This window comes from Apaloderma vittatum, unplaced genomic scaffold (genome assembly GCF_000703405.1).
Source record: "Apaloderma vittatum isolate BGI_N311 unplaced genomic scaffold, ASM70340v1 scaffold29398, whole genome shotgun sequence".
NCBI classification, from domain to species: domain Eukaryota; kingdom Metazoa; phylum Chordata; class Aves; order Trogoniformes; family Trogonidae; genus Apaloderma; species Apaloderma vittatum.
Genome location: NW_009731735.1, coordinates 1 through 19,311, shown reverse-complemented (window position 1 = coordinate 19,311; position 19,311 = coordinate 1). Strand labels below are relative to the sequence as shown.

The 19,311-nt window shown below is 42.1% G+C and overlaps 1 protein-coding gene across 1 annotated transcript; it reads left to right on the top strand.

Moving 5' to 3' along the window:
• Nucleotides 1–299: 299 nt before the first annotated feature.
• On the top strand, nt 300–10,832 carry LOC104269855 (transmembrane protein 182-like; the record flags this gene model as incomplete). The annotated part of the gene is given in 3 exon segments (XM_009875303.1): nt 300–437; nt 10,616–10,786; nt 10,789–10,832. Coding segments are annotated over 3 exon segments (353 nt in total), but the record flags the coding sequence as incomplete, so codon positions are not given.
• Between the last annotated feature and the right edge of the window lie 8,479 nt (nt 10,833–19,311).

The window sequence follows — 19,311 nt, the reverse complement described above, 5'->3', positions numbered from 1 at the left end:
AATTCTAAATTTGGTCAAGTTGCTATCTTACAAGTAACTGCTGACTATTAAGGCAGATAGAGTTTCTTTGTGTTAACTTACAACCTATTTTCCATAATCATCAGAAAAGAACTATCATTCAAACCTAATTTGGTCCACATGATATATAACATATATGCACAATAGAATGAATGTTTTGTTTGTTAATAAGACAAGTGAAAGAGAAGGGTAAAGAAAAATCTTTTTTAGCCAAGTATGCCACTTGTTTCAGTTCTAAATTGTGTTGTGTTCTTTTTTTCCCTTTCTTCCCTTTTTTTCAGTTTATCGAGGTTTCTGGACAGTTCTTATGCTCCTGGGAGTGCTCACTATTGTGATGGCTAGTTTCTTCATCATCTGTGCAGCTCCTTTTGCCAGCCACATTCTGTACAAAGCAGGAGGTGGCTTTTTCATCATTGCTGGTGGGTATACTGTTTGTTCGGTCAATTAAAGAATAGAAAGGATGAGATATTTCTTCCTTTTTCCTTGATCCAGAATTATATTAGTCATGGTTAAAAGAAAAAAAAACAAGATATGCTTCCATCCTTTGGCTTGTGGAGTGCCTGCCTTGATGACAATTCCTTCCATAGTTATTTAATCATGAAGCTATTCTAAAAGGTACTTTTGGATTAAGGTAAAAAAAAATCCAGGACAACTCATGGAATTACACTGAAGTTTGTATCTACTAATTTAGCAGGAAAAAAAGATTCATATTTAGGGATGCTGCCTTGTAGGAGCCTCAAGGGCTTTATCTAAGGGGGGGTTGGTTTTTTTATCAGTGACACAAAAGATCATTACAGTGGACTCTGAAGAAGTTGGAAGACAGAGCACATTCATATGACTAATATAGGAGAAATGTTTTGGATGTGATTGGAGTACACAAAATAGTTGTCACATACGAGTAAATGGGAGCTCTAAACCTCTGTGAATAAGAGAAAACAGATAGTGAATTCCTGCTTTCTTCACAACCCACACATACTACGGAGGATGCCCCCTCCCAGGATTCAGCTGATACGGGCAGCTCTCTGGGACACTGTTTGGTTAACTTTGAAAAATCTGGGAAGGTGTCACACGGATGTGTAAGATGCAGTTGCGTAGGATGTAAATGACAGTGTGTGCTCAGTCACTGCTCTCTGCACAAAGTCTGGTGAGAGGCAGCCCTGCGAGAGGTCTGTTGTGTTACAGGGTACAGCCACTCGTGTCTGGACCAAAAGGCCTGGGCTTTCTTTCTGCTTCTGCTTCTTCTGCTTCTGCTACTGACCTGCTGACCTTTGTTACCTATTCCCCTCGCAGCTCTTCATACGCAGCTAGTGATCATTATTCCCCTTTAAAGGGCCCGTCAGTGAAGTGTGGGAAGTATTTTATAATGTTTTTGCTGAAAAAAACTCCTGCATACTGGCATTTTATCCCTTGAGCATTACTCCTCCACACTTTTGAAAGACATACAAAAAATATTCATAGTCTGATGGCAATCTTAAGATATTTCAATGCTTTTTGTCACTAATATGCAGGGTAAGAGCCCATGTGAGTCCTGCTCTTTTTCTTCATTTGTAGTCTGTAAAAAAACTCAGCTGCCACTAGAAAGTAACAGAGGCTGTTAGAGAGGAAAAGGGCACTTGAAAGACGCCAGGAACCGATGGGCAGAGGTGTGAAGCGACGTGTGTGTTCTCCACTCTGGGTCAGTTCATCTGCCCTCATTTAGGCAGGGGAAAGTTAGATCCCCAAGTCTACGCCAGTCTCCCTTGGCTTCCCTAGGAGGCCTGCATTAGGCAATAACATTCATTGGCAGTAAAAAGAGTAGGTATGTAAGAAGTTCCCCCAGCTGGGGATTCATTTCATCCTAAAAGAGAAGTCTAATTGGATCAGATGAACCCTACACCTCTCTTTCCTTTACTGTGGAAATCTAGAGAGACTATTTTTTTAGGTGTGTGAAGTTAAGTGAGCTTTATTATCCCAGAGTGTGACCCTGGACCTGTCTCTTTGCCCCTCTTACCCTTTGTCCCTATAAAGCGGATGTTCTTCAAGGGAAATCCTGACTTTTTATTCTTTCTATATGTAGTACCTTTCAACTTCAGGACTGTTCTCAGTCAGGGCCTCAGAGAAGAGCTGTGCTATTTTTACTATTACCGTTGTTGTTGTTAAGGAAAGATATTTAGCAAAGTCCTGCTGTCATTTGCCAAAAGGTAGGGGTTACAACAGAATATAGGACCCTGGCACCATTCAACTTGCACAAGATACTTTGACTTGGGTAGTGGGATATGCCTGACTGTGCCCCCAATCCCACTAATAGGGAAGGGCTGTCTGGGGAAGGTGCTTCCTACAAATATCAGAGACCTATCCAACACTTCAGATGACCCACAAAAACATTAACAAAAAAAAATTTGTTGCTCTCAGCTCTTCTCACAAGTACTCCCATAGCCAAGGTGAGGATTTAATTACATTATGAAGTACAATCATGCTGGTGGGAATGACCATACTGACATAAGATGAGGTTATAAATACTTTACAATGTCAGTAGTTAAGGCTATGTCCTGTGCGATGTCTTGGGCAACAACTGTTTCCTGTAGTGTTACTGATCAATGGCCCATTGTGTTAAATGGAGTGGTGGTGTGCTCTGCTGAATTCCCTGCTGCCCTGGCTCCTTCTTCTATCCATCTCCTCAAGGACTAGACAGCCTCTTTGTTTACTGCCTCCTAAAGGCAAATATGGCTTGGAAGGGGAGAGTGATGAGAAGTGGTGCATATTTACTACTCATACCAACATGGGATCAGGATGCAGTCAGGGTACACATCCACTTAAACACAGACCTAATGGGAAAATGAAAAGATGTAACATGACTTAGATCATAGGTGAAGTTAGAGTTCTTATAAGACAGAAACCAGCATACTTATTTGAAGGGAAAAAAAAAAGGAATTCAAAGTAGCTGTTATACTGGAGAAACAAATAGGCTTCTGAGAAAGAAGGTAGGCAAGGTGGTTGTTCTCTGGATATCTGGAAGAAGATAGGATGATCAGACATTTTCCTGCTTATATATAAAGAAAAATATCAGATGAAGCAATTTTAATACCTTTTATTGGACTGAAGTATCTGTATTTCTTTGCGACCTTAACTGACACATTAGGTAGCAAATAAAAGCTCTACCTCAGCTGAAAAGGCTGTGCCATCTTAGGGTTCAGAAAGCAGCTGGAGATATTTTGGGGAACGGGATTAATGTCAACTGTTCAGCCATCTGAAAGCTAACTATTTTGTATGAACCAGCTGCTTAAACTTCCGTTGTCAATAGTAAGAAACACACTCAGAGGGACACTTCTTGTCTGTGCTAAGACAAATAGACTTACCTTTTGGAGGCATCTATGGAAGGAGTGTAAACAGAGATTGTGTGTGACAATATATTTATTTTGGAAAGGACCTCTTGTGCCAAGCAAGCCTGACCTCCCTCCCAATGGGGCTGGCTTTGAAGTTAGATCAGACAGCTCAGAGCCTTATCCAGTCAAGTTTTTAAAATCATAGGATCATAGAATGGCTTGAATTGGAAGGAATCTTAAAGATCATCTACTTCCAACCCCTGTGCCATGGGCAGGGACACCTCCCACTAGACCAGGTTGCTTAAAGCCTCATCCAACCTGGTCTTGAATGCCTCCAGGGATGAGGCCTCCACTGCTTTTCTGGGCAACACATTCCAGTGTTTCACCATCCTCATAATAAAGAACTTCTTCCTAATATATAATGCAAATCTACCCTGATCTGACTTAAAACCATTGCCCCTTGTCCTATCACTACAGGCGCTTGTAAAAAGTCCCACTCCAGCTTTTGAGTAGGCCCCCTTAACTTACTGGAAGGCCACTGTAAGATCTCTCCAGAACCCTCTCTTCTCCAGGCTGAATAGCACTAAATCCCTCAGCCTGTCCTCGTAGGAGAGGTGCTCCAGCTCTCTGATCATCTTTGTGGCCTCCTCTAGACCTCCTCCAATAGGTCCATGTCCTTCTTGTGTTGGGAGCTCCAAAGCTGAACACAGTACTCCAGGAGGGGTCTCACAAGAGCAGAGCAGAGGGGCAGAATCACCTCTCTTGACTTACTGGCGAGGCATCTTTTGATGCAGCCCAGGATATGGTTGGTTTTTTGGGCTGCCAGTGCACATTGCTGGCTCACGTTAAGCGCTTCATCAACTGGCACTCCCAAATCCTTCTCTGCAGGGCTATTCTCGATTCCCTCATCAACCAAATCTCTAATAATTGATGTTCCACAACATCTTAGGGCACTCATCCCAGTTTGATCAACTTAATTTTGAAAAATGAGGGGTTTTTTCCTTCACCTGAAATTGTTCTTGCTGCAGCTTGTGACCATTGTGTCTCATGATTTCAATGTGTAGGTCTCTGAAGAGCCTATCGCCATTTTCCTTGTAACTCCATTTAGAAAGATGAAGACTGTTTTCTTCTCTAGATTAGAACTCCCCAGTTCACTCAGCCTCTTCTTGTCCTCCATCCCCCTAACCATCTTGGTGGTCATAAACGTCAGTTGATCAGTATCTCGCTTTCACCAGGGGGGCTCAAAATTGATACAGTTTTCCAGATACGGTATCACAAATAATGAATTAAAGGAAATAATAGTATTTTTAAACCTGGTGACTGTGATCTTGGTAATGCAGCTCTGTATGAGGTTACCTTGCATTTCTGCCAGACCTACTTGAATTCTTGCACAGTGACAGGGCCCATTCTTGTGCTTTGAGGAAGTTGCCTGTGAGAACAACCAATTCTTCTGGGCCTCTTTGTCCTTCAAAGCAGCCTTTGTCCTTCAGCGAAGCCTTTGTCCTTTAGGGAAGCCTTCTCTAGGATCTTGCCTGCCAGTTTCCTGAACAGGCTGAAGTCTATTCTCCTGAAGTTCTGGGTCTTTAATCTCCTAGTCATCTTCCATATTCCTTCTAGGATACTAAACTTTTTAATTTCATGGCCATTATAACTACAGCTAACACCATCTATTATATTCCTGAACAGTTTTTCCTTGTTTATGAATGTAAGGTCCAGCAAAGCATTTCCATTAGTTGGTCTGTTCCTCTCCTGTTTCTAAAAGCTATCCTTGATGCACTCCAGTTATCTACCTCCTGGATTTCTTGCTCTCTGCAATGTTGCCTTTCTAGAAGATACTGAGGTGGCTGAGTCTCTCGTGATAGCCAGAAATCTCAGCTATTTTTTCAGTCTACTTCCTCTTGATTGGGTGACCTATAGCAGATGCCTGCCCTTTTTGTGCACCTTGTTGATCTTAGCCCATAAGCTCCTGTTACTTAGATCTCTGTCCATTCAAATAATTTCTTTGTGCAGACTGCAGCCATCCCACCCCATCTTAACTGCCTATTCTTAAAGAGTCTGTATCCATCCAGCAAATCATTCCAGTCAAGCAAGCTGTCTCACCATGTCTGTAGCTGCAGTGGCATCATCCAGTGACTGCACAAACTTGGATTCATCCTGTGTTACTCCAACGCTGAGTTCATCTCTGTGCATGCATTTGAGATAAGCCTGCAGTTCTGGTTTTTTCTCAGTGGAAGTGCCCAAGCCTCTCTCATTGCTGTCCCATGTGTGTGCTGTCTATTCCCTTCCCCCTGCCTATGTGGAGGCTTTGATGCCATTTGCCAATGGCTCTTCCTTGCATCTCTGCTCACAAGGTTACTGAGCTTGTTGCTCTTTCCCCACCTTGTCTGATGGATCTTGCCTCTCCTCAGCAGTCCTTGTATCTCAAAGAGGGTCCCATGGTTACAGAAACCAAAGCCCTAATTGTGACACCAGCTGCACAGCTAGGAGCTGATGCCCAGCGTGTACCTGCTTTTGTACAGTTTTTATCCTTTGAGCAGCAGATTTGAGACCATTATCACACCATATCCTTACCTCTCCCCTTCAAAGCCCTGTAGTTACCCACTCAAGGACTCATGGACTTTTCTGCTGGCTTCACTGGTGACCATGTGGGAGAACTGCAAAGGGTCTCAAAAGGCCAAAGGAACATCAAAAACCTCTCCACAGTGTCATATAGCAGCAAACCTATCCACACAGCAATTCTGCTGTCTGATCGGTGGTAGTCACACACCTGTCTTTTCGTCATCCTCATCTTTAAGAAAAGCTGATCACTTACTGAGGGGTGCAGCTGAACTTCCATAAATGGAGAGAGACACACAGCTATTCATATTGGTGGCAATTTATTGACTAGCAGCTTTCCGTATTAAGCTTTGTAACCACAATAACTACCTAGGCTGCAGGTGAAACTACAGATGCTGCACCTGTGGAGAAACAGCACTTTCCAGTTCAACGATACCACAGTCAGTGACTTGAGCGCTATCTTTGCAGCCTCACCTCCAGGTCTACAATATGAGAGGATGGACCAAGAGCAGCTACAGTAGTGCAAACTGTAAGAAGCCTCATAGTTACTTCATAGGTCATAGGAAAAGAAGGGAAGGCTGCCATAAAATAATCACTTAGAGAAGCCTTCAGTAAAGTCCATAATTACCTTGGGCCTGTTCCTGCCTGGCTGGTGGTGAAAACTGTCCTCTTGTACTGATGTCAAATGAGCAAGCCTCCAGGATGTGTATGGAGCATTACAGAATCACGCCCTTGTGAAGGAGCAAGATTAGAAGTATGACTTCTGCTTCCTGCCAGAAGAGTGAAAAACGCTGGTATTTTAATTCTAGCTCCTAGATGAGGACAAAAATCTGTTTTAAGAGATATGTGCCAACTCCCATAACTCTTTAGTGAGACCCTTTGCACGTACTTCAGAGTGAAATGTCAATCATACTTTTTAAACAAAAGTCACGAAGAGGCCAAGGTAGGTGGTAGAATCTGTAATAAGAACAAGGACAGAAAAATGCAGTTGAAAAAAAAAAAGTAAAATATACGCACAAACAAGTTTTCCTCAAGAAAGATAAAGAGTTCTAAACTTCTAGGCACAAGTGAAAAGCTCACATCACTCTTCCCAGCACCTGTTGTCTTCATGTCTGCATAGTAAAAGATTTATGCCATAAACAGCCATTCACCATTGACAAGTGAAAGGCATTTCTACGTGGGAAGAATAAGTACTAAAGGCCAGCAAACTGCTTCTTGAATTCAGAGACATTTCTAAAGGTTCTGTATTCTTTCTCCTCTGCAATATGCACAAGTATTTGTTTGAAAGAAATTCAAAAGAATAAATGCAAAAGACAGAGAAGAGTGACCTCAGAGAAGCCCATGTCTTATCACACTGCACAGAACTGTGTATCAAACATGTGTGTTCTTAAAAAAATGCAAAATGGAAAAAAAAAGAAAAAGGAGGAGGAGGGAAGTATTTATTTGTCTTAATCTCTCTCAGACATATTCCATGTTCTAGGAATAATTTCCCCTATCATTCCCGATTCATGCAACTGCTGTTTTATTTTACATTCGCTAAAAGGCAAGGGCAAATGGACAGCCACACACTATGCAAAAGGTCTAAATCCTGAAAATGTAAAAATACATCATAGCACACATTGTTCATAAAAATATTTGCTTAATGAAATTGTGGAGGCTTTTTTTCAGTCTCAGTAATTTTGCCTTGGATTTGGCGATGAGAGTTCATGATATTCACAAGAGATAGTCAGTGTAAGACTGCGGGAACAGATTTCCTAGAATAAATATACATTCAGTAAACTCCTGTCTGTGCGTAACTGCCATGAAATCATAACTCTCTGAAAATTAGACAAAAGGAGCATTAGTGAAATGCGGTTGGAGGCAATAGGACATGGTCAGTTTTTACTTAGCCTGTTTCTACTGTTTGAGGCATTTCTTGAATACACTAAGCAATATACCTACTAATTAGCCTCCATTAGCAGACAGTGAGAACCCTTAAATACTCCTTTAGTGCCTTAATTAACTAAGAGGGTTTACATATTCTCCCCTTCTTTTTCTTCTCTTTTAAAGAAGGACATTTATCTCTGCTTGACATACATTTCTTCAGCAAATTTCCATATCCATCAATTTGTCATACACAGGTATTAACAGCTTGCTGTGAAGTCACCTGATGGATTTTAGCTTCCCTGAAGTTGTTCTCCCACTGGTAGCACTGGCATGCTATTTTCCACCTCCATAGTGTTGGCTCAACTTTATCACCTAGAAAAGGCCAGGTTGGATGGGGCTTTGAGCAACCTGGTCTAGCAGGTGTTCCTACCCATGGCAGGGGGGTTGAAGCATTTAGGTACCTTTCAACTCAAACCGTTCTATGGTTCTGTTCTGTGCTTCTATAAGAGGTGTTGCTTCAGACTGCCTGAAGCACACGAGATACCCATTTCAAAATTAAACCTCTGACAAAGTCTTGTTTTAATGGCAGATGCTTCTGATTTACAGGGCTACTTAGTTTTGTATCTGCCCAGGATGCTGGAGGTCATTCCAGCAAAGCCTGGTTATAATTACCTGCTGCTGTGGTAAGAGAATATACAACACTGCTTTTTGTAGTTATTATTGTTTTGGACTAATTTTGCCTCGACATAGAGAATAAATAGAAGACTACAGACACTTGAAAAGGCACAAGCACAGTCATCTGAAGAGGTAAATTCCAGTGCTTATATGGATTTTGCCAAAAAGATAACATTATGTTATCATTAGATGATCTGTTACAGGAACCTTTTGCTCAATTTGACTTGGAAAGTCTTCAATTTAATTTCTTATTCTTTGTGTCTAGCCCTAAGGTGATCCTTCTCTGATTGTTTCATTGGTTTTATGTTTAATACAAGCCCATACTAAATTCCATAAAAATTGAGTTTTACATAGGTAAAATACTTTCAAAATTGAATTTATGCCTTTTACAGTTGTGTTAGGTTTTTTCAAACTTTGTTAGGAATTTGAGCCCTAGCGAAAATGTAATGTTGGAAGTATATTTCATAGACAGGATATGAGTGCCTCCATCTCTGTTTAGGTTTTCTGTTTTCTTTCAGCCTCATAAAAACTGCAGATCCTTCGGGATTTTCAGTCCCATTTTGATTATTCCTCAAATTAACTACTTCAACTAATTTTTTGGCGGGCTTCAAAAGGTAGTGTTCGCAAGCATTGAGTTGTGAGCTCTCCCCCATCAGACGTTCAAAACATAAAGCTATTACATTTTTACTATCAAGCACGAGCAAGAATGTCACCACATCACCAATTTTAAACAGCTGCAGCCAGCCTCTCTGGTTATACCTGAAGCAAACGAAGGAGTGATGGCAAGAGGTGCTTCCTCCTAACTGGGCAGGAAGGGCAGCGCAAGGAGTTGGTAAGGCAGTGTCCCCGGGGTAGGGATATGGACCTCTTATATTTAAAGGGCAGGTGGGTCTGGAAGCAAATGCCTGTCCATGGGTGGTTATAACGTGCATTTGTGGGTTTTTCCACAAATGTCACATTTGTTCAAGGTTGCATTGCAAGTATTTAGAAGGATGGGGAATGCCTTTGACTTAGACTCTGCTGCTCTACAGCCTGTAGGCTCAAGTTTGGCAGCAAGTATTCCCAGGAGTATGCACTGGTTGGTGGTTTTGATGAGGCACCTAAGCATCCTGGGATAAAAATGTGATGGGGTGGTGTCCCTCAAATATTTTGGTGTTGGAATAGATAGTCCTGCTGCTGTAACTGTGCTGTGACAGCTGGAGCGCAGGGAGCAAGTGGGTACAGGCTAGAGCATGCCAAAAATTCAGACTTGTGCACTCCATTTTCCAGCAAATCTTCTGCTGGAGCATCTGTGCTGCAGGCTTGCATTTTTCAAGTGTCCACATTCCTCTCAAGTGAAATGAAATATTAGGAATGCAACTGATACTTTGGAAAGCACTTTCTTCTTAAAGCTCCTTCTGTTATATAGTAACAAAGAGATTAACAAAGAGTGTAAGGACATGTGCTCCTATTACTATCATATGTAAACAATCGAAAAGCCTTTCAGAGGAGTGGATGGAAAAAGGTTGTGAATTATGCAGTAGATTAATTCCAGGAAACTCTTGTATCCAGTCTGAAGTTAATACTAATAGCCTGCTTCAGTGCTATTATTTAATTATTGCTATGTTTTGTTCCTAAACCAGGAACTTCTTTTCTAATGTATAGGATTTTGAATTAACTGCATCTGAATTTGTCTGCAAAATACTTGAGTAGAATTCTCTCAAGGTAGTATGTTCCAAACAAAGCCCTTTTCTTAAGAAAAAGAAGCAAAGGTAGAGAGTTGAAGATGATAGATTCCTCACTCCTCCTTTTTCATAGCTCATCCAAAAGACTGTGATAAGAAACAATGCCAGAGTTTGAGAAGCAAAAGTAGATATTTTTTTCCAGGTCATCCCATCCCCCTTCTTGCCCCTCCCTTGATTCCTGAATTCAAAACACTAAATACTCACCTAAGTTATGGCCCTAAACACACCTGTGTTTCGGTCTGCCTACCAGAACCAGATGTATGGTTTGCCATGGGAGTGTGCTTTTCCATGAAAATCAGAAGCAAGATGGAGACAGTGCTTGTTAGAGAAAGCCAAAGGCAAAAAGTATCCAGTGGTGGGTGACTGTGCCTTGCAGATGGGGACTCAAGGATTGATAGGTTTCTAGGTATTACAGTAAATGCACCCAGCATTTCTCTCACACTCTGTTGTTAACACCTGGTGTTTCTTTTCCAGGTGTCTTGTTTTCGCTGGTAGTCGTGATGTATGTCATCTGGGTCCAGGCGATGGCTGATCTGGAAAACTACACAGACATGAAAAAAATGGATTGCCCAGACTTTGCTGTTTATGTACGTTATGGCTGGTCTTTTATGCTGGCTCCTATAGGAGTGTTTTTTGCTTTATTAGCATGTTCTTATTGGTAGGGCGTACCATTTATTTACACTCAGACTAGCTGTACACTGCTGCAGGGAATCTAGGAATCCAACTGAAACTTCATGACAGTTGTAAACTGGAACGCTATTTTATATATTATTACCACTATGGCAATCCTTAGTGTGCAGGCAGACTTCTGGAAGTTCTTCTGTTACTTGTTTAAGGGTAAAGGACACAAAACTCAGTACAGGAGGAAGCCACCTTTAGTCCCAACTAATTGTTTTTAATTCTTTAGAAAGTACATATATGGTTCTCCATATTGTACTATTAGCAGCATTTTTGTAGTTTTGCAAACAGGAAGGAAAAAATTTTCTGCAGTCAAAAGCCCAACATGAAGTGGGCCAAATCAAGATTTTATATGATTGGCTTTTAACATTTACCTTGTGCTTCTGCTTGTGGAGAATTGTACAAGGTAGAGGAGAAAACAAATACTCAAACACAGTAATTCAATCTACCTCTACTGTTTTCCACTGCTTGCCTTAGCTTTGATGCAGGCAAACATGTCTGCACTTTATAAAAATAGAGTGCAGTTGTTCATGCAGGATCCTTGGGAAGAGGACAAGAGAAAAGACAATTATCGTGAACAGCAACCTGGTGCTAGTCCTTACATGTAAAAACTTAGCTGCTTCTGTTACGCATTTCTCTTTTCTGTATGCATTTAAAAGCTGTATACTTCTATATTCTGAAATCCATGTTTGTTGCATGATTCTATAAGCCAAAATGCCATTCTTAAATCTCTAGGTGAAGTTATACTAAAACTGTATTTTGAATTATAGCATTAGTATTTTAATCATGTTTTCACCCTTTTATTTTTGAATAGAATAATTGGGTCCTCCAACAAACATCTTCCTGGTTGTGTAAAATGACTTTTTTATTAAAAAAAGTTTATTATGAAGACAGTATCTAGGACATGAAAATGTGTGTTTTGTGTAGCCTTCATTTTCCCAACTATTAAAAACCTGCCTTATAGACCAAATCCAACTTGCCTATTAGTCATGCCAGGGGAAGCCATGGGTCTATCTAAGACAGCAGGGGAGATGGGTTTGATTCTGCACTGTAGGAGTGCTGGTTCTCTGTGTATGTGTGTGTGCGCGCACATATGTTTGGAGGACGGGGTGAGGATGGGACTGTATGCATGGTATGGAAAAGACGGGGCAGAGTTTTAACAATGGGGAAGCTTTGTCAGGCATCAGGCCCAAGCTGAAATTAAATCCATCTGCGAGTGTGTTGGTTTTCACTTTGTAACTCAATGCAGAATAGTTTGGAACTGATGGGGAAAAGTAAAGACTGCATGTTGGTTTCTTCTTGTTCATAATACTTAATTCCACAGCTGTTATGAATACTGAAAGCATCACTAAAAGGCAGGAAAGGAGTGCCCACCTAGAAGATGTGGTGGGCCATATTGGAAGTTGCTTCCATTTCAGGAGCTTTTGTGACTGGAAGCTTTCCAGCTTTCCCTGCTACTTATTTATTTTTCCATCATTGAGATTAGCTTTTTTACATTATAGAACAGGAAGACAACAAGGGCAAGGGGTAGGGGAGCTGGGATTGTGAGGTTTGGAATAATTACCGAATCACAAAAATGTTTTTGTTGGCAGCTAACATGGTGTTTTTAATTACTGTGCCAGAGAGTATGATGGGTGAATTTTAACCAAATATTCATAAACATATATATGAACTCCATATAAATGATAGCCATCCGGAGAACATTAGGGTTACACCATAATGCCCTTGGTTAGCCAGGAAATGCTGAAATTAACCCTGCCTCTTGTACGCATGGTATTATGTTCCTGCCCTTAATTACACAATCACATACTGTTTCTCAAATAATACAATCTGTTGGTATTTACGCTCTTTACAGTCTAGGATACTCACTGGTAATTGTGGAGGTAAATTCAATAATCAAGAGTTATTTGACTAGGTACCCCCCAATCCCTGTCTGCTTCTCTGCAGGGGGGAGTCCTTCTCCACAAGAGCTTAGAGGGGGCAATACACTCAAGCCACTTTCTTGCAACTTTTAGAAGCTGGAGGAATTGAGAGGTGCCTCAGAACTGGACTTCTTCCAGCAAACCTAACCATGTGTGCAGCAGCAACTAATAAACTCTGCAAGGAATGAGCCAAAGGCTCCCGTGGAGCCCTTAATTCAGCCCATGTGCATCTTCAGAACTCTCTCCATTATACCGCTAAATTAGTTGCACTCTTGTGTGCGAGGCAGCCTCTCTTGGAGCCAGCCCTTTGGGTCAGACTGTGGACGTAATGGCCACTGAAGATTCAAGGTGTTTCTGAAGGTTTCTTTAGAAACTTCAGGAAGCCTTTCTGGCGTCAGTAGAAATTGCTTAAGTACTCATAAATTCTTCACTCAAACTGACACTTCTGGCAATAGTCTATAGCTCTATCGATTTGCTTTAATTGGATACTGCCTTCTCCTAATAGCAGAACTGAGAGTCAGGTTCCTTCTGAAACAGTGGAGACATGTTGCTTGCTCCTTCCAAATGTATGTGTGTAGGTAAGCACATGATGTGTAATAACTAGCTGCTGTAGACCCAGGAATGGTGTTGAGGGTAGTGGGGAGGCATTTCTGTAAGAATATTACCTAAAAGTACAGTCTAACTAACTCTCGATTTCTGATTTCATTAAAGAACTATGCGCAGGGGAATGCGTTTGTAAGAACTCAGGGAAGACAAGACCAGCTAAAGAGACTCTCTCCATGGCATTCTTCCAGATACGCTTTTGTCTAGAAAATCCTTGGTGGTGATACATGGATTTTCATGATGAGAGCTGAGTAAAAGATTGTAAAGAGGATTAAATACTGTAATCAAAATAGTCTGTGAAATTGGTCAAAGAGCTATGTTCCTCACAAATATATAGGTTTGTTTGTTTGTTTGTTTTTGTTAAATTGCCTGGCTGGTTTAATAGCCTGCGGTCATACTGGAAGAAAATAATTCTTTTTTTAAAGTAATGTATTTGGAAAAGTGGGGGTAAAAGGAACAGCTGGGTGAGAAGCATTTTCTGATTACTTTCCATCTGACAATCATCTGCTCATCCAGTGCAAACATGGTGAGGACTGTGATAGCCCACAAAGGAGGCAGTGAGAAAATGACGGGATGGAGATGAGAAAGGGGAGAGAGAAAGAAGGGTGAGCGTCCCTCTGTGATGCCCTCTGCCAGTCCGCTGTGCAGCTGTTGCGGATTCCTGTGGGATGCACTGACACAATGTGGCAAAGGCAGCTGTAGGCAAAAACAGTCAGAAAAGGATTTGCCCCTGGTTTATCCTTGTTACTCATTGGTGTGGAGGTTTCACTGGAGCTCACCTTCATAAAATATGTGGCTGTTTATTGACATTTGCATGAGTGAGGTAAAGCAATGTTGTCCTTTGAGGGGATGCAAAAGAAAGCTGGCTTTATTTCTCTGCAGGGTGCCTAGCTGCTGCGGCTCAGACTATACTCTGTAGTGTGCTGGTAAACTGCTAGTAGGACAATCGTAAATACTCTCTGTATTGCTGTCCCCATTATTCCAAAATCCTAACTAGCTACAAAGTATGCTGTGGTTGTGCTATTATCTTTTAAGCAGGCATATTGAACCTCTTAAATGAGCTATTTACCTTCAGATGCAGCAGCTGCGTTTTCCTCTGGCTCTCCTGTTTGTATCTTTCCTTTCGGCAGAGCGATTTCCAGGCAGTGAAGACTAGATAAAGTGTGTTCACATGAAATTCTGCTTTGTTAACTTAGAGTGAGTCTGGATTGATGCTGCTGAAGTTGGTGGAGACACTGAAATTAAAAACAGAAGTCTGTCATCTGTAATCAAAAGTGACAGAAGGGATGCAGAATGACAAGTATTTGCAGTAACACTTTTCTCTCCATGTCTCTTACTCACGTTACCAGTTTAAACTGATCTGTCTTCCTAGTCCACAATGTGACTCATCTAGGCACAAATGTGACTCATCCTAGGCACAAATACAAACTGGGCACAGAGTGGGTTGACAGTAGCCCTGAAGAGAAGGATTTGGGAGTGTTGATAGATGAGAAGCTCAACATGAGCCGGCAGTGCGCTCATGCAGCGCAGAAGGCCAACCACATCCTGGGACATATCAAGTAGAAGCGTAGCCAGCAGGTCAAGAGAGGTGATTCTTCCCCTTTACTCTGCTCTTGTGAGACCCCACCTTGAATACTGCATCCAGTTTTGATGCCCCCACCATAAGAGGGACATGGATCTGTTGGAGCATGTTCAGAGGAGGGCCACAAGGATTTTCCAGGGGCTGGAGCACCTCTGCTATGAGGACAGGCTGTGGGAGCTGGGATTGTTCAGTCTGGAAAAGAGAAGACTTCAGGAGGACCTGAAGGGAAACTACAGGAAGACTAGGGAGGGACTTTTTACAAGAGTGTCCACTGATAGGACAAAGGGAAATGGGTTTGAGTTGAAGGAGAATAGATTTAGATTAGACCTTAGAAAGAAATTCTTCAGTACGAGGGCGGCAAGACTTTGGAATGAATTGCCCAGAGATGTTGTGGCTGTCCCCTCCCTGGAGGTGTTCAAGGCCAGGTTGGAGGGAGCCTTGAGTAGCCTGATCTAGTTGAGAGGCGTCCCTGCCCATGACAGGGAGGTTGGACTAGATGATCTCTAAGGTCCCTTCCAGCCTAGGCCATTCTATGATTCTATGATTCTATGATCTACCCAGGAGACACATTGACAGTAGGGGTCAGGAGAGCCGTTTGACATGAAGGTAAAAATGAATGGAGGGCTGGCAACATCTGCTGTGTTAGGCATCTCCAAACTCTGTCCCTGATTTTTCCCGATGTCCGAAAGAGCCCAGAGGGGCCTCATGGAGTGTTGCAGGGCTCCACATTTTGCTTTGAGGATAAGGGGAGGGCCCGGAGCAGAAGTCACCTCGTGTTATTTCCCATAGATCTGTTCCTTTTATGTTCCTAAAAACTGCCAAGGATGTGTTTGGTACCAAACTAAGGCGAGTCTGTGCAGAGGGAAGGTGCCTTTCACTCTGGGAGGCAGCCGCTCTGAACTCGGTTGCTGAAAGGGGATGGTCTCAGTGGTGGTACTTCATATTTGGCACGCTGTTCCACAGTCCCCCCCCACCAGCCTTGTGCCTGGGTGCCCAAGGAGATGTTCTCTGAAATGACCTGCACATGATGGAGGTTTTAAACTGGTTAAGTAAAAACCCTCAAATTAATGCATCTTTAAGATGGAAGCACATTTAAGACAGAAAAACCCAGAAAGATCATGAAAAACGTTCCCCCCTCCTTTTCCATACCACATCAGATTGACTTATCCTCTGTTATGTGGCTTTTCTTTGAAACAGATCATTCTCATTGCAACACGTCTAATGCTGCCAGCCACCACATGGTTATTTGGCAGCTATTTAAACCTCAGATCATATTACTCTGTCGCAGTGCTAGGCACCCATGTTCCAACTGGTATACAACTGATCTAAAGAGAAATCAGCTTCAGGTTTTGTTCCCTGAAATTAAATGTGACGGCATGATCTCTATGATCCTTTCTTTCCCGTTTTCTCCTTTTTTTTTCCTTTTTTTTTTGGTATGCATTATTACTTTTTGGAACAGCGTTTTGCTAGCACCACAGGGGAAATTCAGTTAGGTTGTCAGCCTGATATAGTGTATTATCAGACGCGTTAGCTTTTCCTCCCTCTTACATTTGCTTAAGAGCTTATAAACCACAGAGAATAAAAAGTGCTAAATAGAATGAAATGACCTGTCAAGGGTAGATACACTATTTGTGAATGACTTAAAAAAATTCCACCAGCTTCAAGCACGCCAGTCTCACTGACTGTATGTGTTATCTTGAAATTTGAACTCTTTCTTTTTTACCCCGAGTAAAGCACTTTGATGGTCATTGATCTTTAATGTTTACTTCTTGAAAAGGACTAATTTTTTCCTCCATCCAAGACAAGATTTTGTAGCAGGAGAGGATGCCATTATGATATTCAAAATAGGTTTGAATCCTGCTCTTAACGTAATGAGCGTAATCTTGACTTTTACAAAATGTTGAACAAAGTCAAGACAAGCGACCCCCAAGAAGAATTAACCAATAACCAAGAAGAATTAACCAATAACAGGGAATTTAATTATTTTATTACTAGAGAGCAGGAGAATTTTCCATAGGAAATAAAATGACTGATCTCATACCCAGGTCATTGTTAACCCTGATAGATGCATTCAATTGAGGAGCTGGTGTGATCCACTTGCCTTTAACGTCTCTCAGGAAATATGGGATCATGCTTACCCAAAAGCTCCAGTGGGCATTGATTAGGAAGTTGAGGTCTCATATATAATCCTTCTTTCACTTCCTTTTTTTAAAGTCCTGTCCATGCTGTTAATCATAGTGTCCTTCCTCCCGCCCCCAACAATTACGTCAAAACCTTTTCAGAGTTTAAAGCTTTGCCCTGAACTTTAAATAGCAACTTGCTAGTCAAAGCAATATGAGCAGCGTATGCCTATATGTTTCAGGAATAGCACTAAGGTTATAATGCAACTTGTTTCTTTCGCACATACATCACATAATTTGATACAGGAGCACCCTTTCAGCCTTCTCCAAAGAGCAGGCTTTAGGGAGGGAAGCGTTAAAGCTGCCTCAGAGCACCACATGCTTGAAAGCATTGGTGTGCTGCTGTCATGCACATAACAGTCCTGGACATGCCTGAGCAGCTACATGAGCTGCTCCAGGACCCACATCAGGGTCCAGATGTGGGTGGCTACAGCTTAAAATGCAGTCTCCAGAGATGTCTGTTTAGTAAGGTAGTGTGGACATAGCAACTAGGTCCAAAAAGCGTGAGAACTGGGCTCCGGCAGCTGATGGTGACTGTGCTGTGGTGTGCAAGACAGAGTCAATCAAAGAGAGAAGAGGAACTATAGCCTGGACTGTACTCTTTGCCTTATCTGCAGAAACAAGGCCCAGCATGCCAGTACTGTGGTCCCATCACTGTAGTTCCAAATGCTTGGTTATTTTCTCAGAGTTGCACAACATACTGTTAATTCTTGGGTTCCCCAAATGTTAGCTGTGTCTGAGGAAATAAGCCTGGTGGGTTCCAGTGGTACGTGTAGGTCATGGTTCTTCAGCTGGATTGGTGAAATACTGTATATAAGATGTGCAGAGCTTTGTGTTATGTTGGAAGACATTTCTGATAGACTATTATCTGTATCTACAAAGTATGCGATCCACAGGAGATATTTGGTTCTAGTGAAAAAAAAAAGAAAACAAACAAACAAAAAAGAAAACAAAAAAAAAGTTCTAGCCTGATTAAAAAGAAACAAACCCACCTCCTATCAGCTTTGTTTTTCTAACCCTAGGGAAAACCTAGTAGTACCTTATAGAACAACCAGTCCCATAGAAATCTGTCACAAGGCAGTGACGTACATGCTCAAAGACAGGATGGTGACAGCTGCTTCTAGTACGTGAAACCCTCTTATAACTCTAACCTGTGATTCACCCAGTAGGAAAATATTTGGATAACCTTTCTGCAGTAAGAAGCATTACTTTGTAATTCAGATGTATGGGAATATGAAATAATTATATTCCAATTACTAAATGCTATAAAAAGGCATGTCTGACATTTTTTCTCTGCAGAAAAGAACCCCAACAAATTCTATGCGTATTTCAATGACAGCAAAATGCCCTTCAGATTGCCCTTGGTAATCTGTTCCTGTGTCTCTGCTGCTCCAGTGAAATGAGCATATCCCTTGAAGACTCTGCATGAATCAGCTATGGGCTCTTTAATTTAATAAGGAGCTTCTGCACTTAGAGAAGGAGGAAATTCATGAGCTAGAGAGACCAAAGTGGAAGCCCCAGTTAGAAGCTAATGCTACCTGAAACTCTTTGATCAGTTGTATGCTTGGGTTATTTGGTCAGATCCTTATTCCAACACAAACACACGGCCTGTTCAGTTATCGTCTATGTGTCTAGATACAGGGGTACCTTAGATGCAAGAATGCCTAAAAACTGTTCAATAAAGAAGGCAGGGCCCTGAGAGAGCAATTTAACAAAAAGCGTTTGGCCCATGCCAGCTTTTCAGTGCACCCAGGTTCTGCTGGTGAAGAGCGCTACCACACGAGCTTCTGAACTACCTGTTCTTCAAACTCGGACAAATGCTTGGTGAGAACAAACTCACCTCAAGAGAGGGGGAATGCCGGCCAAGTGCTTTCTCTACGAAAGCAGAACGGCAACCTGTGTTGCGCTTGTAGAGCTTTGTTTTTGCCATTTGACTTAAGAGGGAACACAGGCAACAGCCCCGCAACCCTTAACCTATAGGTTGTACGGGATGGAAACCCTGAGTTCGCTCATCAAAGCAGGCTGGAAGAAGACGGTGACGATGACGACGACGACGACAAAATTTTGAGGAGAAGGGGACGCATGGGCGAGGGATGAGTTGCTGTTATCGAGGTCTGCCCAGCGCCAAGGCTGGGGCAAAAGCGCTGCACTGCGAGCAGACCCGTGGGGCACCGGGCGCCCGGGAGCGGAGCAGGTCGGTGCGTG